Genomic DNA, 21097 nt, shown 5'->3' with positions numbered 1-21097 from the left:
GTTGCAATTATGTTGAATTATTCAATGTTGTGTCCATATATGTTAACTACTGTAATGGTGCTATGGCTAGCACCCACCCAACTAAACTGGATTCTATTTTTCAACTTCAGAAGCAAGCTATAAGAGTTATTTTTATGTGTAAATCGTAGACACTAGAATCATTTTACTAAGTATTCTTAGTGTTTATTGAGTGAATCAACTTCAAATTTCTTTATTTGTTTGTAGCTCGTTATACAGTTTATAGTTATTTCCCCAGCACTTTTGTAATATCTAGCTAATATCTAGTAGTTGTATTATTAGGCCTCCCTATCTTGTACGGCTCAAACACAGTTTAGTGTATTATACAGAGGGTCAAAGATATGGAACAGTCTTCCCACTTGACTTATTGAGGTTTCTAAAGAACAGTTTAAACAGAGAGTAAAATTGTTGCTCTTAAGTTGTCTGAATTTTCCACATTGTTTTTTTTTTTTTGGCAATTGTCCATCACATTTTTTGTGAAGCTTCCCATTAGCTTAAAATTCGTGCTCACCATCACGAAAACAACGTGTCCCTGTACAAGAATCAATAGATGATTGTAACGTCACCTTTTCACGAACTGCCATGAGACTGGGCTATCACATAACACACGCACGCACGCACACACACAGACAGACAGACAGACAGACAGACAGACGTTCCTGCAATTTAACTGTAACTCATCAAAAAGAAACAAATGATTTTTTTGGTCCTGAATTTTGGTCCTGGTTTAAGACTTTGATACCAGCATCTCTGAGCACCTTCCTTTTCAACTATCTTCTTTCAAACAAGGACAACAATATCACAACAATATTTTGAAAGGAAACATTTCACAAGCAAGACTAATGCAGTGTGACTCAGGAAAAAAGTATTTATTTGTTTTCTGCTTTTACCACAGAACTGCAGAAACTAAACTGCCGAGATTTAGTATAACTATCTATTCTTGACTGATCTGTCGAACAGCATGTTCCTCTGCTGTGTACTGCCCCCTTTGGTGTCTTCTGAGTAATAAACCAAGTGGATGTTTTTTTTTGGCACTATTTGGACTACAGGTGCCTTGGCTGGTGGCTGATGGCTGGGCTGTGCAGATAAAAACTTACCCTTTTTAAATGTCTTTAAGGCAGGCCAACCTGAAAAAAAAAAAACAATCTACAAGCTTTTTTTCAACTGGACCTCTCTAAACAGCAAAACAAAGAAAAGAAGACAACTTTTTATTAATTATTTTTTATTGTAACATATTACAACCTGAACAATTTGGCTGTTCGGAACATTATTTTCTTCCTGGAAAGATTAGGCAAGAAAGTGTGATTGTATTAGAACATTAAAGCTGTGCTATACCACATTCAAAGGATTGATTGCCTGCAAACGGCCCTTGACTCCGACGTCACAAGCAAACATGGAGGTGACTCTGCTGCATGTGTACTTGGTGGTTGATCCTAAATGGCAGCGGCTAACATTGCTGCACGGCGTTGACGGTGTAAACAGGGTGTGCATTAGCTTTTGCGATGGCGCTTTCCAGCTGATGTGGGTCCGGATTGCGTTGTCAGACCGTTCCTGAATGAGCAACGCTGTATAAACACTGCTCTCCTGTGCATGCCTGGGTAGGGCACAGTGCAGCACAGAGCAGCAGCAAGCCACCGACGTGAACACGAAGGCAGGGAGGACGGAGAGGGCCAACATTTTCAAAGAGAATGACTCACATGGACTCCGTGCTCTTAGGGGAATTACAGGAACTGTTGTCTTCGTAAATTATAGAGTTTGGTCTAGACTTACTCTATATGTAAAGTGTCTTGAGCTAACTCATGATTTGATACTATAAATAAAATTGAATTGAAAAAAATGAATGTTCTGAAAGTCGTTTAATGCATCTACGTCTACATTTGGGTAGTGGAATACATCAAATACAGAAGTAATTTTTTTCATGGGCTGTATTTGTACGAATTCTGGATGACGTAGTTTGTGATGGAAGGGCACCAGTCTTTGGCCACAGTCAAAACGTGGGTGAACCAAGGGTAGAAGAGCTCCAGCTGTCTCGTAGCTCCTGTTATGATGATGTTCAGGGCTGCATCTGTGGCAGGGTAGGCTGGTACACTTGTAACTCCACTACGAGATGGAAAAATAAGCTATTAAATCAACACAGTGCCAAAAAAGTTACAGCCTATCAATATAAAAGTAGCAGTGATGGTGGTGCAGGAGTATATAAGTTTTACTGCTGTCTACTCCCTTTTGCATGTGTAAACAGAGGTTTTTAAGTAGAGTTTTATTTTTGTTGTTAGTTTTCTTTTACTACGTTTTATATTCAGAATTAAATTATTAAATTAAATCATATATAAAAAGTGATCACTTTGACTAACCTGACTTTCTCCATAGCTGATTCAGTATCAATGAGCCCCAGTGTACATATAGAGATGGACACATTGCTCTTCTTCATAGCCAGCTCATGCTGGAGGGCCCCAAAAAAACCATTCAAGGCAAATTTTGTTGAGGTATACGGTGCCACGAAGGGACTGGGCATTTTACCTGTGAAGCATCAATAACAATGAGTCAGGTTTTCCAGTACACTTTTTTCAGATGTAAAACACAAGAATGTACTCACAGATTGGATCTTAACTAGTGCATATGTACGAAGTTGGATGTGGGAATAATCAGCATTTCAAAATATTCTAAATGTTTTTAAGTTAAGACAAAATTTCATACTTATGAACTCATCTAAGAAACACAAATCCTGACTATTGTTTTTGACATTTTCCTAGATGATGAAACAAATAAAACACAATAACGCATCTGGGAAAAAACTGAATGTAAAACATTTCCAAGAAATTTAGTACAACATTTCTAATCCTTTTCCAAACAATGTCACTACAATGTCCATTTAGTAGCTGCTGTTGGCAATCATGACCTTCAGCACTGTTCAATCGATAATAGAAAGTGTTCGGTCGACTTTTTTGGAGCACTGTGTGAGTCATAAAAAAGAAGAGGGGATTTGAACATCTACAATCTTGTGACTGCTAATGAAGACCATGTGATGAGATCAAATGCGCCACAACAGCTTGATTAATGTTGAGGTGTAAAATACTGGTCAAGAATGAATTTTGAAAGTCAACATGTTTTCAAAATGGCGCGGTCCAACCAAATATGTTTTTTAGTCTTTTTAGTTTCCTTTTCTTTGGCAAGCACTTTGTTAAGAAAAAGTGCTATACAACGGAAGTTTATAATATATTACTATTAATCCAACAAAACAAAAATATTAAAATGAATTGAAAAACTATATGTTATTTGGAATTATTGGGTGATAAAAAATGTGCAAGTAATGCCTGTAAATGTTTATGTTTCATACAGTTTGCTTTCATCAACAAGTATAAAAATGATGAGGCAAACTTACCTAAAAGTGATGAAACAACCACCAGTGATCCTTTACTTTGTTCAAGGGAGGCCAAAGCTTTCCAAGCCATCTGAATGTAGCTGAAGAAATTGACCTTTGGAAAACACAGAGATCAGTGCATTCCTCTCATTTTCTCACTTAATATTTACTATATACTCATCATTCCCATTCTCACATCTCACTTATTACTTATTCATCATTCTCATTCCATATTCCAGAAGTGTTCACACTGTTCATACTGTTCATATTGTAATATAACAACATAATACTATTTATCCCAGTATCCTTTGCACTATGTTCCACATTTAAATAATTTGTATTGATCTCTTCATTGCACTCACGCCTCCATATTGTTTCTGTTTAGAGTATGTATATATTTTGTATATATTAATGTATATATTTTTGTTTTGGTTGTCGTTGTATGTGTAAGCACATTGTGAGCAACGATGCTCCAAAGAAAAATTCCTTGTATGTGTCCTCATACCTGGCAAATAAAAGATGATTCTGATTCTGATTCAAATTTTATGTGATGATCGACTATCAAAATGTTGCATTACCTTCATCAGCCACTTAGTGTGCTCTACATCTCCCTCCCACATGCTGAAGGGGGTCGGTCCAATGTGATTCAGAACCAAGTAATCCAACCCTCCGAGTTTTTCCAGAGCAAAATCTACGACTTTGTCAGGATCCGACTCATTGGCCATGTCTGCTGCCATGTAGAGAGCTTTCTGGGCTCCCAAACTCAGGCACTTCTCTGCCACCTGTAAGCAAAGATAGGAAAGAATAGATCAAATGTAGTTGCAGAAATGAGTATAGAAAACAATTGTGGCTTAATGCAGGCACGACACCTAACTGAAGAATATGTGTTATTGAAGCAATAGTGCCCAACAATTTTATTTAAGTGAACATCTGGTTCATTAAAGCCATTGCCAAATGAGTTGATACAAAGCCATGTAAGCCTCCACACAACTCTCTCTGTATTTCTTAGCATAGCTATTCCAATAGGGTGTAGTCTGGCAACAGTCACGCGAGTGTTTTACGCTGAGAAAGGACAAAAGCATCGTTCAGCTTTGGAGACATAAACATTACAAGACAGTGACCTATTCCGAAGTCCATTATGGTTTTTAAATCCTTCGTGTCCTCCTTGATTTGACTGGGTAAGCACTACTAGCAGCTGCGGGGCTGGTGTGCAATCAAAGAAGGCTGTATCATGTGGATGCGCCAACAGTGTTTTTGTCATTACTTAGAATTCTACATGTGGGAGACAGAGATTATACACATACCACAGCTTTAACCCAGGAGTCTTTAATGTTTTTAATAAAAAGGGCCCCCAACCACAGAGAGACTGATCAGGTTTTTCTGTTAAACAAACATGTACAATATAATACCTTAGGTCTTACTGTATCAGTGGATGGCTACCTTAGTGACTATCTTACCTACAGTATAGGCCAGTAAGCCTATCATGAATAGGCTGATTTATGTTTGCCATTAATATGTTGGATTCACGTTAACATTTTTGAAAAACTAAAATTAACGATAATTTGGTGGCCCTGCTGCAGTAATTCTGAGGAGTAGGTGTCCCAGACCCCTGTTGAAGATATCTGCTTTAACCTATAGCCAGACACAGTGGTTTATGTCTTAGCCTACTTAATTCAACAAATACACTGTACGTGATATGATAGATACAGAACAGAATTATGAGCATTTGTTAGTTGATATATTTGTTTTTTTATGTTGTTAAGTTCACTGACCTGCTGTAACACTTTCTCCCTCCTTGCTGTAATTACTATCTGGGCACCAAAGCGGGCGTAGTGATATGCCATTTGTTCACCAATACCCGTACTAGCCCCAGTCACCAACACCCTGGCACCTCTGAGAGATTCTGAAGAACACATGAAACACAAAAAAACAAAGACATTCTCATATGTATGTGAACACAGTTGTGTTGATGGAAATTAATAAACATTTAAATTTGAGTGTCACTGATACACTTTAGGTTTATGAAGTTTTTTTGTAGTGTTTTCAAAAAACACTTTATTTTTCTTGTACTACACATTGCTGCAGCTTCTCTTTTCACCCTTTATGTTGAGCTCTCTGTTCACTCTAAGGTGTGAGGCATCACACTTCTGTTCCATCTTTGTTTGTAGTCGCACATTCGCAGTATGCACTGCTAGCTAGTAAGTTGCAGAACATGAAGCCACACTAGCAGCTAGGCGAGCATTGTCAGGTGTTACAAAGTGATGCAATTTGATAAAGTAAAGGCTGGACTACAACAGAGCTGTTTGGAGCAGTTTGTGAACAGTGTTTTGTGTTGGAGATGATAAGTCCCTTTGGAGTGGACTTTGGGCTTTTTCCCTTCGTGAAGTTATAACATGCACAAAAAAGTATATGACACAATAAAGGAAAGGGGAAAAGCCAAAAAGCAAGATAAGAGCATATTAATAAATATCAATTTGTTTCTAGTTTAAAAATTGTTATTTAGAATCATTCAACACAAGTGTTTTTATCATACAAAGAAAAACCAGTCAAAGTCCCATATAGGTTCTTTCATTTAGAACCTAACAACCTTGACTTATTGGACTCTGACACGGAGGTGGAACAAAGCCACTATCATCCGTCACCTCTTTACAGTATATGAGGTGATAAAGTATTCAGATATCATGTTTATTTATTAACACTCTTACATATGGAGGCATATCAGTTCTTTTTTTACCCTCAAATGTGCAAACAACCACACTTTCTCCTGTTGTTTCCACATGTAAAAAAAATTATAATAAGAAATGAAGAGTTTGCGCCTTTGTATGTCAATAGAAAAGAGCACATTCTTAAATCCTTAGGTTTCATTCAGTATTTGTAAGATACAGTCTTGTTAAATGTTATAATGTTAAAATATTATCTTCATTAGGGCCGTAGCTGTAGCATTTAACAAAGTTATATTTGATGTTGTAATTATTGAAAACCGGACACATTACCCAACTTTACTCAAACCATATAGTTTCGTTATTTGCGAAACCTTAATTTATACACTGCTTGCTCATAGCATGGATAAATGCTGCCTTCCCTCAGGCCACAGTCACAAGCGGAATGCAGGTCAGATTATCACCAATTACTCACTCAGTTTGTGCTTCCTTTCCTAAATTTCCCCAGGGGAGCTTCAAACTTTCATCTTCATTATGCATAGATATTTTGAGCAATGTAGAGCCGTGAGCATAGAATCCCATCAACAGTTACATGATGGGTTTTATTGGTCCATATTAAAGCGTGTGAACTGTGTAGTTAAGGTTGTGTGGTACTGCAATGTGGGGCCTATAGACCATGATGTGATAGAAATTGTTTATTGAAGCAATCACATTTTAATTTTTTGAATAATTTTGTCAACGTAAAATGAAAAACTTAAAAAATGAATACCACAAACACACTTTCATGCAACAGTATATCGCCTGGATCTAGGATACTTGTTGTATACAACCAAGCAACCTGATTGGTCGACTAGACCAATCAGATTGTGCACCATATCACATCAGCGCACCATGAATGCTTGTTTTAAACATTTTTTATAACAAACCACACACAAACCACAGTGGAACACACAAACCACAGTGAAACACACAAACGCTCTCCAACATATATTTAAACCATTTACATTAAGGAATTCATCTGATTAAATTAGTTAGTCTTCCTATGCAACGCCCTGAGTTATTGGAAACATTTGGATCACATTAGCTGTGACTTGGTGACAACAATAGCAACATGTTAAGTTTGTGGACATAGTAGCTATACAACCGATCCATGAAAAAAGCACCACATATCTCCACTGTTAATACTACATCATTGATTCATATTACTCTAAAAAATACATGACTGTAAGAGGTTTGCCAAAAATGGTTACTTCTACAAAACTCTTCAGAAGATTGACTTCAAATTTCACATGGCAACAGCAAAACCTGTGTTCAGCTCAACATAAATCCAATGCATTTTACAGCACACCTCACATGTTACATAAAACTGTTTACAAGAGTGTCATATTTCAAAAACTAGCACTTGGATCTTGCGTCTCTCTTACCTGCATCAAAACTCGGTGCAGTCCACTTGACAGCTAAGAAAGCAACACATATACTAGCTAATAGGATCTTTGTGAAAGTTCCCATTTTGTGAGCTTGTTAGTTTTTAGCACTACGTGTTCAGGAGTGAGCCCAGACTTGCACAATTCCAGTTTCCACAACTGCCTTGCATGGAGAATTATGTAATCTCTAGTCCCTCCCCCCTTTCTCCTGATGTGTAAATGAAGTGTGTTTTTCAGACAAAAAGAGCTTCATGGAACTTGAATTGGGACTAATAGGCCGGGCCAGCTTTCCAGTGTGTGGGTATGGGTTGGGGGTGCAGACTGCCATGATTGGGTCCTTGTTCTTCTTCTTTATTTTTATTTACTATACCGGGTTATGTAACAACACACATCAAAAACAACAAAGATTGAGTAAAGTGCTTTACAAAGAGGTCAAATAAAAACAATGGAATGATCAAATGAAAACAAAGGCATAAATGGTAGAATATGAGTAATAAATTTGTAAAAGTAAACAACATATTGATGCAATCAAAACACAAACAGCATTGCACATACAAATAAAAACCAGAGCACAGGGCTTAAGAAAAGAGATGGATCTATAGACAGGTTTTAAAGGCATGAATGACGGCCAGATGTCTAAATGTTAATGGCAAACTATACTACAATTTAGGGCCAACAACTGAAAATGCTCAATCCCCTTTGGTTTTTAACTGGGTGAAATAAAAATTGTGCAGAAACCCTGCTTTACTCTGAACTACTCCCTTGATCTTTGATTTGCTTAATGGGACTTGTAAATCCATGGAGTCCTCTCTGTAGAGCTTGATTTGATAACCTGTCCCCCTCCTTATGTCCTTTGAGACCTACATGTGCCAGAACCCATAGTGCGTTACCTTATGACCTTATACCTTGTGAGTTATCAATTACAGACAGAATCACTGCTACGTAAATAGTGTTTAATTACATGACGTTACCCCTTATTCCAGCCAATGGAGGCACCTCATGATATGCATGACTTTATGGCACTATCCCACGATTTAAATAACATGATCGGACCATGATCTAACATGCATGTTAACTAAGATTCAAAATATTAGAAACTAGAAATAGTCACCCTCTTCAGAGCTCCTCCGTACATCTGCAGACACACGTCAGGGAGAACTTGTTTTCTAGTGAGAACTACTGTATAGGTTTTCTTAGCAGAAAATTGAAATCCAAATGTTAAGCCAACTGTTACTGTCCCTAATGCTTCCAGAATCCTTCCAAATGTGCAAGATATTACTTTGTCTTTCTCACAGCGGCCAGTCATCTGCAACAAGAGATCTGCCAATATCTGGTTGTAAAAAAGTCACTGATCTACTAAAAAGATGAGTGGACCCATGGCCTCATTTCCCACTACAATTCATTCCCAATTCTTGGATGATTCGTTTTCTTTCTAAGTTGATTTGCTTTATCTAAGTCCTTTCGTTGGAGTGAATACACTCCCTCACACCCATTCATTTACTTTAACAGAAGAACCCTCCTCCTCAATATATATCATAAGCTTTTACGCCGGCAAATAATGCTATCAGTCTCTCTTAATTAATGTTTGCTGTGATCACATTTTCTAAACAAATCAAAGCATCCAGAGTTCACCTTACTTTTCTTCAAGCCACTTTAATAATTTGCTATTAGTCCTTTATTGTTCCTTATTAAGAAACAAAGGTTTCCTTAAATCCCCATTTTTAAGATGCCTCAAACATGTCTATGGTCTCAACATTATGTAATATAATTTGACCCTACCCTTGAGACCTGCCTGATCTCAGACAGAAGTAACTAAATATATTTATTTGATCATCAAAAACACCTCTTTAAATTTTTTTTGTTTTTTTTGTGTTACTCAAGACGTTAACATTGTGATAAAAGTCACTACAAAATAAAAAAAGCATAAACACGAATCTGCGGCTCTTAATTTACTGTCTATGCTTTTAACGCTTTGCTTTTGAAAAGGAAACTTTATTGACACAGCCCTTGTGCGCAGGAATCACACAGGGTTGTCCTTCAGTAGAGCGATCGAGGTAGACTTCACTCAAGTGTATTCTTGGCGTACTTGGAATAACAGTACGTTAAAGGAAACCTTACTGCAGTCAACCATGGCGGCAAGGATTTTGCCCGTTGTGAAGTTAGTACTATTGTTTTTTTTTTAATTCACCCGTAATTTGCCTGACATTTTGCTGCAGCAGGTGCTAATGTTAGCTGCTCGATTAGCCAGTTAGCTAACTGATGCTAAGTTAACTGTCAGTTGCCCGAAAGCTTTCCAGCTGTCATCTTCAACCACTGTGCACTGGTTGGATAGCAAGTTGACTCAATAACTCTCTAGTGAAAATTAGTTTATATCCATATATACATATGGATTTAGACGTTGGCTTAATTTACACCAAGTTTCTTTATCCGCTAACGCTAGCTAAAAGGTTATCTATTTGGTCTTTTTCTTTGCGTCAAAGGACAGTCTTATTAGCTGAGTGATGCACTGGAGTAATAGGTACATGGTTTCAGTTGGTGTGACATGTTTTGACTGGATACGGAGGTGGGTGATCTTGGTCATTGACTGACTTTCTCTGTTCTTTCATTGTCAGACTGGCCACCAAGTTGACCATTGCAGGAGGAGCTCTCTACGTGGCCTGTGACTCCGGTCTGTTGGGCAGCAGTGAACAGGGCTCTGAGGCCCTGGAGAAGGCCAAGGCTGCCCTCCCCCCCGCCATAGACGAATGGATGAAGTACTTTGGCCTGGAGGTACAGAAAAGATGCATAGTTCTGATCCAGGATGGCCTGGATACGAGCTAGTAGGCATGATTATGCATCCCAAGGAAGCAAAATATGATTGGAAAACACATTCGTACAAAACTTTGTTTTAGAAATTGGCCTGTAGTAGACCCCTGATATGGCTTTTGATGATTCATTCAGTAGATGAAATAATGAAATAATGTGGTGTGGTATATATTTCAGTGTCCTTCCATCTCATGACCCATCCCTTGTGGAATTGTAGGACACCTTCACAAGACAGAAATAATGCATTTACAGTACAACATCAGCATCAACAATAGTAACCATCCGGCCCTTAGTGATACATCCTTTTTCTCCTGATCTCCCATGGATTTATTAAATAAGATGCCAAATCGAAGTTTCATTTGAACACACAGAGACCCATTTTAGGTGTTCAATTTTAAATAAAATGTAATTTCACATTGAACAATAAGTACTCCAGATCTCATCTGCCCAGTTGCATCCTTTTAGAAACGCCAGTAAACATCTTAGTGTGGCCTGAGTAGCCAATAGCAAAATGTCAGTGTTTTCTTTCTACAGCATACCCCACTGAAAATGCATGCTGTTTTGTATTCTTAGTCCGTGTGTAATTCTGGAGTAATATGCCGACTTTTTAGTGAAGCACCCCTCCGCCACTGGGAGGCTATTTAACTGCAGGATGTTGTAATACTGGCAATGAAGAGTGATCAGCCAAAAGGATGTCACTCATTATCTCTCCTGGTTTGGAAGTGTTGAACATCCAATATGATGTGCATAACTACAAAACATTTTGCTTTTTCAAACTAACGCCCAATCCCTCTACAGGCTCAGCTTCCAACCATGCCTAAAGTTGAATTCTCCCCTGTTCAGGCGTGGAACTCTGGTAAGAATGGAACGAAAAGCTTGTTCCTTGTTTTTAATTATTTGTAATTTTTTTAAAAAGGGGCCACAACGTTGCTAATTTAGTAAGTATGTGTTTGGTGCCCACATTTTTAATTGAGGTTGTGCACTTGTTTGATGCAGTGATAATGTTAGTTTCATTGGGGCAATAATCAATGTCAGCGTTACTAGTATAACTTTGAGGTGATTGTCTTACCAGTGGTTAACACCGGTGCCTAAATCCAAACCGTTTTTATTGCATTACAGGGGTGCGGCGGACAATTTCAACTCTTTCAGAGGCTCCAACAAAAGCAACTGGATACACAAATCAGTGTTTGCAGTACCTGAAAGACCTCACCAAGTGAATAGGAACTCTCTGGACAACCTGACATTTATCAATCTTTTTTTTGAGTTTTTGCACTTGAGAAATGACATTACTTCTTTTAAACGTTGTAGCCCCTCCCAAGAAAGAAGAAACACCCAATATTAAAGAAAACAGCTAGACAAAAATGCAGCTGCAAGGAGTGCAGTCTCCTAAATGGGTATTGTGGTTCTCTATATGATAGTGGCATTGGTTGGAAGTTGTACATAATGCTAGGAAGCAAAATGTATTTTCATTTTGTGTATACCACCCGATTTAATTTTATTCATTGCTGTCTAATACCACTGCCTTTTGTTCTCAAACCCAAACAATGTTCTGAAGAGTGTGTGTGTTGTATATACGCAGTTTCACCATTTGTGACTAAATAATACATCCACCTTAAAACACGTCCAGTCTTTAGTTTTGATTTATTGAGACAGAGTACATACTACATTGATTGTTGGTCCTGGCTGTACGTTCAAAGAACAAGACCAAACAAATGTGCAAAAATCTTTTATTACTCATGACAGAATAATAATGACACAAATGGCCTGTTGATGCTGCTACAACAACTTCAGAACAGGAGGTTATGTAAAGCATGAAAAAGAGCACACACAGTCAATTGTCACCCCACTCTACACAACACAAACACCACACAGCACCACTAGCGGTGATGTACAGTTTTTTTTAGTTTTTTTTTCTGTCGGTTAAAGAAACGATACCAATTCTGCCACACTGTCACTTCTCTACTGTTGAAATAAGGTTTGGATACCTCCAGACACACTGTTCCAATAAAGCATGCAGAGTTTTAACAACTAAAAGTAACGGCATACCTACCGATTTGACTAGTTTACTGAGGGATACACGGAGTGACTCGAAGAAGACTGAGAAGGCAAAGACCAATTTGGCAACTATTGACAAAGTTGGGATGAAACCAATACTGCAAGCATACGTGTCATGTTCGCAAGCCAAAGAGACAGTTATAAAGAATAGAACCAGAGTTGCTATCAACAAACTGGTTTGTCAGTTGATTATACCCTATGTTAAATATTCAGTTCATAATTAATGTAAATAAATGATCCTTTCACTAAAAGCTGGTGGTGTTTTGGTGATATATTGGTATAAATGAGAGTAACCACTACAGGCAACGTTACAAGGCATTTTACACACGTACATATTAAATACTTTCATCTGAGGATGGGTCGCTTTTTTTTATATCTTCATGCGTATGATATAAAGCATGTATTCTGCCACATTTGCTCTTCAGAAAAAAAGCATTTTGGGGAAACTATATAGCGTACCATAAACATGTAAACTTTATACATTAAAGTGCTCCCCACAAGATCACCAGTAAACTTAAACAACCAATGATGATGTGTGTAATTTTTTTAGACTGCATTAAGCGCAAAACACAACACTAATATAAAACTAATGGTTGCAAAACGTTCCTCAAGCTGTCAGTGTCACCACTACTGAATGAAAGCCAAAACAAAAAAAGCAGCCTTTATATGCAAGGACTCACTAAGACTGTAGACAGTCGGAGAAACAGTATGTACAATATTGCGAAAGTGACAAGCCGGAAGGCACTTTATGATTTGTGTGGGATCAAATTTAAATAAGAATTTAGCAAACTGCATCTTCCTCACCCCCGCTAAGGATCTTATACAATGCTAAATATGGTGTGAAGGTGCAGGAGTACATTTCCACATGAGCAGTATTCATTTAAGACTTTTGTAAATAAGGGCCCCCATTCAGGTAATTTTGCATTCTACTTTCATTCCTTCCTTCCTTCCTTCCTTCCAGTACTAACACTGCATTTGATAATATATGGTTAGATAAATACAATACACAAATTTATCTGCCCATGTAATGCAATAAATGCATATGTTTCCTAGTAGGCTGCACAAAAGAAATAAATACAATCAAAATGTTTTCAAAATAGGAATATTGATTTGGGGGGTGTGCCTAATATTTGTTAAAGACAAATCAAATTCAAAATTCCATTTTGTTTAAAAATGAATCTTTGTTTGGTACAGATCTATGCATGAATCACACAATGGTAGTTTGTTTTTATATTGTACAATGAAAATAAGAATAATGATGTAAAAATGACCATTCCATTATTGTGAGTTGCCATATCATTTAAAATAATCACGATTAGATAATTTCTCCATGTCGTGCAGCTCTACTTACTAGCTGTTTAGATGATCCACAGAGAAGTGTCTGTAAAAGAACATTTTGAGCAGCTTTCTTTAGTCATACTGGGATTTAATTAAGATAATAACTTTAAGGATTGATCAAGTACAGTATATCAAGGACAACAATACAAATGCAGTAACAACTGCTCTTTGCCGCTGTTGGGCAGTGCAATCTTGGACTGTCCAAACTTAAAGTATAAAGTAAAGCAGCAAAATAAACTCCCATCTGCTTGAAATTGCCAAGTATAGCGGTGCTACAGTTCTGCTGTGCATATGGAAAACAGATTGCACTTTCTTCTGAACAATAAAGCATATACCTATTCAACCCTGCATGGCTTTGGATAACAAAGAGTGGAACAGAAGCAGATGGAGGAAGGGGGGGCTGGAGAGTGTCCACTACAGTATCTCTAGGTGGTTTTCACCAGGTCATAGACGTGGATATGAAAGTCATCATCATATTTGATATAGTAGACAGAGGGCTTGGCTGGGACCTGGTAGATGACCAGGCCTGTTCTCTTCACACCCTTGTCAGTAACATACTCCACCTGTTTCCCCACCAGACTCTCCGTCTCTTCTCCGGGCTTCCTGTCTGCAGGCAACAGGTGTTTGTTTTCTGCGGAGTGAAACATTAGGACGTTACACTTCAGTTAAGACTGAGTTAGTGGGACATTTGTTTTGGTGTGTAACTCACCAAACAAAGTGGGAGTAACAAAAAAATTAACGTCTGGTTTGGTTTCTGAACAAGAAATGCATAAAAAGGTAATACAGCCAGAGGTTTTGTGTTATTCTTTAAATGGTCCGTCTCTTCATTATCACAAAGACGAAGAAAGTGTACATCCTCTCTCTCTCTCAGAAGTACATAGACAATTTTGTTCTCCAGTCTCACTTTTTTAAAATCAGTACTACTAAATTTTTTTATCTCAAGACGTGTAACGTCTTTCCAGACAAGTATAAAAGAACTGTATATCGGTTGTTTTTATCATGATTCATAAAACTCGGTATTCGGATTTTTCACTGAAATCTGAATTACACTTGATTAGGTGTTACTGTGATATATATGGCCCAATCCCAAAGTCCGGACTCAGACTCACAGACTTTGGTGCGCGTTGTCGCAAAATCCGTAAGGGCTTAGGGTTGTCCCAATGTCGAATTTTAAAAGGACGTGAGGGTTTGAGCACATACTTACCGAGCCCTTTCCGTGAGTCTGCTTCGATGCACACTTCACCGAAGGTTGAACACAGTTCAAAGCGTTTATCGCGGAGACCATAGGAAAATACGGAAATTACCAAGGGGGTAAGCAAGTGTCCACGAAGCGTAGCTCCTATGGCGCCTTTTAATGCTACAACTCCCTCACCTGCCATTAGCATTCCATTGACTCCCATTCATTTTGGCGCCACAGTGAATAACTTTACATCTGAAGCGTTTAAAAACTTGAGTTGTCCATCGTTTATTTCTAAAGAAACACAACAATGTATAAAAGGCTCCATTACCTTTTACCTCACGTTATGGCTCCATAGCAGAGGTTTTATAAAAATAGGCTAACGATTGTGTCATAACCCCGCAACTTGCTGTCACATTGACGACAAATCACCGTATTGTCAGGAGAAGCACGCAAACACTTTCGACTTTGATTAGCTGTTTACGTTTAATTACTTATGTTAACTAGCATGTTAGTTAGCAATAATTAGCCTGTGCCTGTTATCTCCTAACATATACCTACGCGCGCCTTCTCTACAATATTGGGAATGGTTGGGATTTCTCTTGGCACAGCTGCCAGAAGCTTCCAACTTTCAGAAAGGTTGCTCACGTCACATCTACGTTGACAAGCTCAGTTGGTGGCTGTGCAGTAACGCTCAGCACTCACTGGAAAAGTGCTTCTCATATCCTTCACTGGTCTCCGTCCAAAGCAACGGGATCTGATGGTCCATTTCTTTAACTGTTTATTAAAATTTCTAAAAAGGTAAACAACAGCCCGACACATGACCACGGAAATCACGGATCTTGATTATGTACTACGTATCAAGATCAACATGCCCTAGATTTCTTTTAGTTACCCGGCTTCACAAACAGTAACAACCGCTGTCCTGCACAAGCTGTGCCACGACACTGGTTTTCAACTAGTTCAATCAACCCAAGGTTTCCCGATCTAGAGACGCACGACCAATGACGAACATCTTCCAGAGCCCCATATTTTACTTCAGATGAGCGAACTATAATTCTACATAAATATGAAGAACACAGACATGGTTTTACAGGCAAAACGCAATACAGTCGCTGCTTCCTGAAAGAGGAAGGAAAGCTGGCAAATGCGTAAATCACAACGCTCATCAATACAATTAATGAGGGACAACTGACCATAATTACACTTGTCCTTTCCATAAACAGTCGTTCCTATAGCCTATTATTTCAGTTGCAACCCTGGCTGTGGCAAGTGATCGTGAGAGCAGACAAAAAATATTAGAACATAATTCAAATGTTAAAGCGCATTGGCAAAACACGGCTCAAGAAGCCGACCTAAACAAAATCCCGTAGGCTAAACTCACTCAGCAACCATTTGGATATGTTTTTATATTTATTAATTTAAGGGCAAAATCACCATCACAAAACCCACCAGACTCCATTCAAACAATCAGTACTTTTTTCATCATAAAAACACAAATACGTAATTCCCTCCACTTGAAATCTATATTTTTAAGGGGAAAATATACATCGGGGAATGTTAACGGTGTTGTCTGTCTCTAAATGGTTTTATGAGCGCATCTCTCTCCGCGGACCGAGGTCCACCTGATCTTCTAAGAACGGTGACGCTGTTGTCAACCGAGTATTGATTGGTCGGCATAGGTGCTTTTACAAGGGTTGATCTCTAATCGGCAACGTAACCTGCTCCTGACCAGGTTAGGTGTTCATTTTTTTTTTTTTTTAAATCAGGCAGCCGTCTCCTGGGCCTCGGCCGTTTGGAAAGCAGCAAACTTAAAATGAAAATTCCCAAATCCGTTACGTTGCGGCAACATCTTTGTTATTAAACGTTGCCAAGGTAACATGTGATTGCGTGAAGTTCTGTCCCAATCCCATTTATACCTATCTGAGCCCATGTGGCCTCACACACTCACTCATTTAGCACCTGAGATCAATTAATTCTGTGAGTCTTTAGTCCTCAGGGCTCACTGGGATTGGGCCCTTGTGTGCCAGGCAGCATCATTTGAATATTGTCAAATTAGACAGTTTAAGCATGTTTAAAGACATTACCTCTGAAAGCTGTTTGCTGAAACAAGTGATTAGAGTCTTGGCTGCAAGATAGGGCTGCACAGTTAATCGAATTTTAATCACAATCACAATTTTGGCTTCCCACGACCAAATTTGCATGATCGAGCGATATTTTAAATTTGTCATTTTGTACATAGAACGCTCCGGAATTTTTTGCAAAGCCAATCTACCTCTGCGTAAACCAGTCTTATCATGTGCCAGTCAGAGTTGTTTCCTGCACCGCGCAGCTTAGTTTCTAGATGTAGACAGTCGTAGAGGACAGAGTAACGTGAGGAAAATTCCACAACAGATAGCCATCATACGTCGGCCACAAGGTTTACCAGTAAACGCAACATTTTGTCCTGTCAATGTTTTTTTTCAGACAATAGCAGTGATCAGTGCTAGTTAGATAGTTAGAACATTTTTCCTCTAGGTCGCACCGGTGCACCTAAAGTCCTCGCATCTACTGCCTTTCCACAAACAAAGCAATGTTTATATCGATATGGTTTAATTTTGCGTTATATGACCCCTTTCTTCTGTAAAGCCGTGCCTGTTTGGATCTCTCCTCTTACTCTCCGCGCAGCCACGCCCCCATTCACTCACACACGGCTCCCAGCAACACGGAGAGACACAGCGCTGACAGCGCCGGTCCCCACTTCTGACATTTGTCCACAGTTTAAATGTTATTAACACAGCTATGTATTGTTAAGCATGAGAGGCAAACCTGTATTTGTACCAGTGTTCCCGCTGGTAACCACCACAGCAAAAAACAGAGAAGAAGTTATTGAATGCAACTAACTTCAGTTGGTAGAGTAATAGTGTGAGACGGAGCCTGCTGGATCTGCAAGAGATGTGACCCATGGCCAGAATATCATACTTAAAACTGCAGCGCAGTGACGATACAGACATTTCATACATACTGCGTAACTCCACTGACCTGCCATTCGACCAATGGGCCCATTAATAATCTCTCTATTATCTCTTTTAAATCAGTTATTGTTGAAAACAAGTGAATTTATTTCAGATAATTTTCATATGTAGCTGTATGAATGTACAACATACAACTTCAACGCAAGAAGAATGTAGCATAATATGGATTTGAAAGCGCTTATAAATAGCTTTGTGTATGTGACAAACTTTGTTTTGGTTGAAATCAACAAATAATCATGATAATTAATTGTGATCTCAATATTGAACAAAATAATCGTGATTATCATTTTGGCCATAATGAGTGCAGCCCTACTGCAAGAAGTGCTCACTTTTAAAATATGTCATCTTGCTGGTTTGCTGCTTGTAGTCAACAGACCTGACTGTGAGGAGTAACGACTTCAACGGCTGCTGGTGAACTCACATGGTATCCATTGCAAAAAAGATTTAACAGTCCTCCAGAGTGGAAATATAATTTACGTCACATAGCAGATCTCGATTTATAAAGCCTAAGGACACAACTATTAAAGAATTAATATAGCTTTGGGAAGTATCAGTCGGCCTTTGTTGTACACAAATCACCAGTACCTGCTTCAGGCAGAATCCTGAGGTCTCCGTCAGCATAGTCGTCCCACAGCTGGTACATATAAAGTACGGGGTCCTTTTCATAAGTGATATAATACCAGTTGGTCATGATTGGCGCTCTAGAGAGGACCATGCCTCTCCACTCGTTCTTCTCTCCATCCTCCTTTTCAAACAGATGCTCCACAGCTTTGCCCACCAGCTCCTCCGCCCCTGGAGGTATCTTGATCTTGTTGTTTACTGTGGAGACACAACGGATATATAAATCAAAGTAAGATAGATGACAATCTGTAACCCAACTGCTGCAAAAAGTGCATTTCACCTTAATGTATGTTTCACATTAATTACATGCAAAATGTTTTGTTTCGGTTCACGACAGATTCTGAAACGTGAATTAGTCAAGCCAGTTAGCACAGAAAAAGGGAGGCTTTCTAACTCACCAACTTTTTCCGACAGGACCTGCAGGTTTGACACTCTGTCGTCCTTAAAAAGCTCGATGCCATAGACGCAGTCAAAGCCGTCATACTTCACCATGAAGAGAGAAGGGTTCACGCTAAGCCTGTCGAGTACTGTTCCCTTCCATTTGCTCTGGTTCCCCTTCTCGCGCCAGTTATGCTGAATGCGGACTCCCAGAATGCTGTTGGGATCTGGGGTCAATGTGTCACTCAGCTCCCCGCTACTCCGCTTTCTGATAAAACAGGATGAATAAGATGATGTCTGCTGTTACTGTTACCACCCTCAGAACTTATTTCACTGTTTTATATGCATCTGATTAGTTCAATCAGAATGCAATATTACTATTTGTTTCCACATTTATTCCAGGTGTAAATCTTTTAAGATAGTTATGTCCAGAATGTTATACCTGGATTAATCACTTTGTTATACAGCTGTTTGTGACATTGTAGTTTAACTGTTACATTAGTTTCTAAACCACCATTAATGGCATCATGTGATGGTGTGAACGGTTGCTTTGTGTCTACATACCTGCCCCTTTTCTTGGACATGCCTCCAGAAAGTCAAAGGCTACTGATTAAGAGAAAGACAGGTCAAAGTTCAGTTTTTATGTGAGTGAGCTCTGAGCTGCCAAACTTTACATGTACTGCATTAACTACAGCATGAGGAAGGCCTCTGATTCAGCCGAGAAGCTGGCCTGTGTGAAGAGACCTGTGACAGGCTGTTCAGCACAGACTGACAACTCCTACAGCCAATAGATTAGCATGATGGAATAACTTCCTGGGTATTTGCTTTAACGTCCACTACACAGCCATGGAGGTCACTGTTTGTAAAGCACAGTATACGGAGGAGAGACTGTGTAGTTTGTCATATTTATTGCACAAATCTCGCCTCAGTTAAGGATTAAAAAGCTAAAAAAAAAAAAAAATCTGGCGGACACAACTTCAAGAGAATGCGTCAGCCATTTCACTGTATCTGAAGAATTACAGTGTGTAACGTTAGCCGGTTACATTTTTTGCAAATAACTTTGACATTAGCAACATACATGTACAATTAAATGAGGCTAGCTCGATACTCTATACGCTATAAGTCATGCCGTATACCACCTGTCCTGGACTAAATCCAACACACCTACACCTCACACTGTAGGTTACCAAGAACGCTCGTCTGTCCTAGCTCTACCTCAATGCAGATGTTACTGTAGGGTAAGTGGAGGCGGCTAGCTACATCCGCTCTTTGGTGTCGCTGACGGCAGGTAACGAACACCAGCAACACCTGGGTGTTAACAGCCTTATTCCACCCGCGAAACATGTCTTCATTACCTTTACGCAGATTTCATATCAGTATTGTTCAGTTCGTCTGGCAGAGTAATGCTGCCACACACCAGCCCGCCTATGTAAATCTCGCGATTCGAGAAAACTGTGGGAAATGGGAGATGCAGTGACGAGACTCTACTTCCCAGCGAGCCTTCGCTTACCAGACCACACATAAAAACATGGACACGCGCGCAATGAACACTGGGAATTTGGGTTTTAATGACAATGACAGGAACTTTTAACGAATGGTGTTAACCTACACACAGGTGTTCTGGAGACAGTGGTGCATGCTGCGTTCGAGTGTTTTAGGAAATAGTGTAATTACGGTATAAGTGCGCATGATTGAAAAAGTACACAACCGACCACAGCAGGCAAAGAGCTCGGGATTTTCTGTGACGCGAGCAGGCTAAAATTTGACTTAAAGGGGCAGAGCAGACAGCGAATAAAAGATGTTATAGTTATGAAGCAACAACTGCATCAAATGGCATTATTAGGGTTCAAACATAGTCTGTATATATATATATATATATATATATATATATATATATATATATATATTTAAATATTTGTTCCTATATTCTTATATTTTATTCTTATATTTTGTTATTATTATTATTATTAATATTATTATTATTATTATTATTATTATTTCATGTATATTGTATGTATGTATATTTGTGTGCTGCTGTAACACTGTAATTTCCCATTTTTTGGGATCAATAAATATCTATCTATCTATCTATCTATCTATCTATCTATCTATCTATCTATCTATCTATATTAATATTAACGGTCTATGGCTTCAAACCACAAACCCTTCTATGTTTATCTGTTTTAGCTATTATTATTATTATTATTATTATTATTATTATTATTATTATTATTATTATTATTATTATT

The 21097-nt window shown here is 38.6% G+C and overlaps 3 protein-coding genes across 4 annotated transcripts; 1 reads left to right on the top strand and 2 right to left on the bottom strand.

The window, feature by feature from the left end:
* Positions 1 to 1721: 1721 nt before the first annotated feature.
* On the bottom strand, positions 1722 to 7645 carry hsd11b1la (hydroxysteroid (11-beta) dehydrogenase 1-like a). Its single transcript, XM_034881057.1, has 6 exons — positions 7461 to 7645; positions 5149 to 5279; positions 3955 to 4158; positions 3398 to 3491; positions 2370 to 2535; positions 1722 to 2118 (listed from the first exon to the last, which is right to left on the bottom strand). Exons 1-6 carry the CDS (start codon positions 7543 to 7545, stop codon positions 1935 to 1937), a joined length of 864 nt encoding a protein of 287 aa, XP_034736948.1. The 5' UTR covers positions 7546 to 7645; the 3' UTR covers positions 1722 to 1934.
* A 1786-nt stretch (positions 7646 to 9431) lies between these two features.
* Positions 9432 to 12673, top strand: micos13 (mitochondrial contact site and cristae organizing system subunit 13). Its single transcript, XM_034881064.1, has 4 exons — positions 9432 to 9618; positions 10073 to 10229; positions 11064 to 11121; positions 11385 to 12673. The coding sequence occupies exons 1-4, from the start codon at positions 9590 to 9592 to the stop codon at positions 11480 to 11482; spliced, it is 342 nt and encodes a 113-aa protein (XP_034736955.1). The 5' UTR covers positions 9432 to 9589; the 3' UTR covers positions 11483 to 12673.
* Positions 12674 to 13558: 885 nt separating this feature from the next.
* Positions 13559 to 20400, bottom strand: LOC117950237 (spindlin-1-like). 2 transcript variants are annotated; one of them, XM_034881060.1, is made up of 5 exons: positions 20204 to 20400; positions 19413 to 19454; positions 18869 to 19116; positions 18435 to 18668; positions 13559 to 14289 (listed from the first exon to the last, which is right to left on the bottom strand). In XM_034881060.1, the coding sequence occupies exons 2-5, from the start codon at positions 19430 to 19432 to the stop codon at positions 14084 to 14086; spliced, it is 708 nt and encodes a 235-aa protein (XP_034736951.1). In that variant the 5' UTR covers positions 19433 to 19454; positions 20204 to 20400; the 3' UTR covers positions 13559 to 14083. The 2 variants fall into 2 exon arrangements, with proteins under 2 accessions (XP_034736951.1, XP_034736952.1); XM_034881061.1 differs by having other exon boundaries at positions 19413 to 19451; positions 20204 to 20356.
* Positions 20401 to 21097: the final 697 nt, after the last annotated feature.

Source organism: Etheostoma cragini, chromosome 9, assembly GCF_013103735.1.
Source record: "Etheostoma cragini isolate CJK2018 chromosome 9, CSU_Ecrag_1.0, whole genome shotgun sequence".
NCBI classification, from domain to species: domain Eukaryota; kingdom Metazoa; phylum Chordata; class Actinopteri; order Perciformes; family Percidae; genus Etheostoma; species Etheostoma cragini.
This window is presented reverse-complemented; position numbering and strand designations above follow the sequence as displayed.

Excerpts from the sequence above, each read along its gene's own strand:
- hsd11b1la (XM_034881057.1), bottom strand. The coding sequence starts at position 7,545 with ATGGGAACTTTCACAAAGATCCTATTAGCTAGTATATGTGTTGCTTTC. Across the intron at positions 2,536-3,397 it reads GGTTGTTTCATCACTTTTAG|GTAAAATGCCCAGTCCCTTC; the intron begins GTAAGTTTGCCT and ends GATGCTTCACAG. Across the intron at positions 2,119-2,369 it reads TCAGCTATGGAGAAAGTCAG|TGGAGTTACAAGTGTACCAG; the intron begins GTTAGTCAAAGT and ends TCCATCTCGTAG.
- micos13 (XM_034881064.1), top strand. The coding sequence starts at position 9,590 with ATGGCGGCAAGGATTTTGCCCGTTGTGAA. Across the intron at positions 9,619-10,072 it reads AGGATTTTGCCCGTTGTGAA|ACTGGCCACCAAGTTGACCA; the intron begins GTTAGTACTATT and ends TTTCATTGTCAG. Across the intron at positions 11,122-11,384 it reads TGTTCAGGCGTGGAACTCTG|GGGTGCGGCGGACAATTTCA; the intron begins GTAAGAATGGAA and ends ATTGCATTACAG.
- LOC117950237 (XM_034881060.1), bottom strand. The coding sequence starts at position 19,432 with ATGTCCAAGAAAAGGGGCAG. Across the intron at positions 19,117-19,412 it reads ATGTCCAAGAAAAGGGGCAG|AAAGCGGAGTAGCGGGGAGC; the intron begins GTATGTAGACAC and ends CTGTTTTATCAG. Across the intron at positions 18,669-18,868 it reads GGTCCTGTCGGAAAAAGTTG|TAAACAACAAGATCAAGATA; the intron begins GTGAGTTAGAAA and ends GTGTCTCCACAG.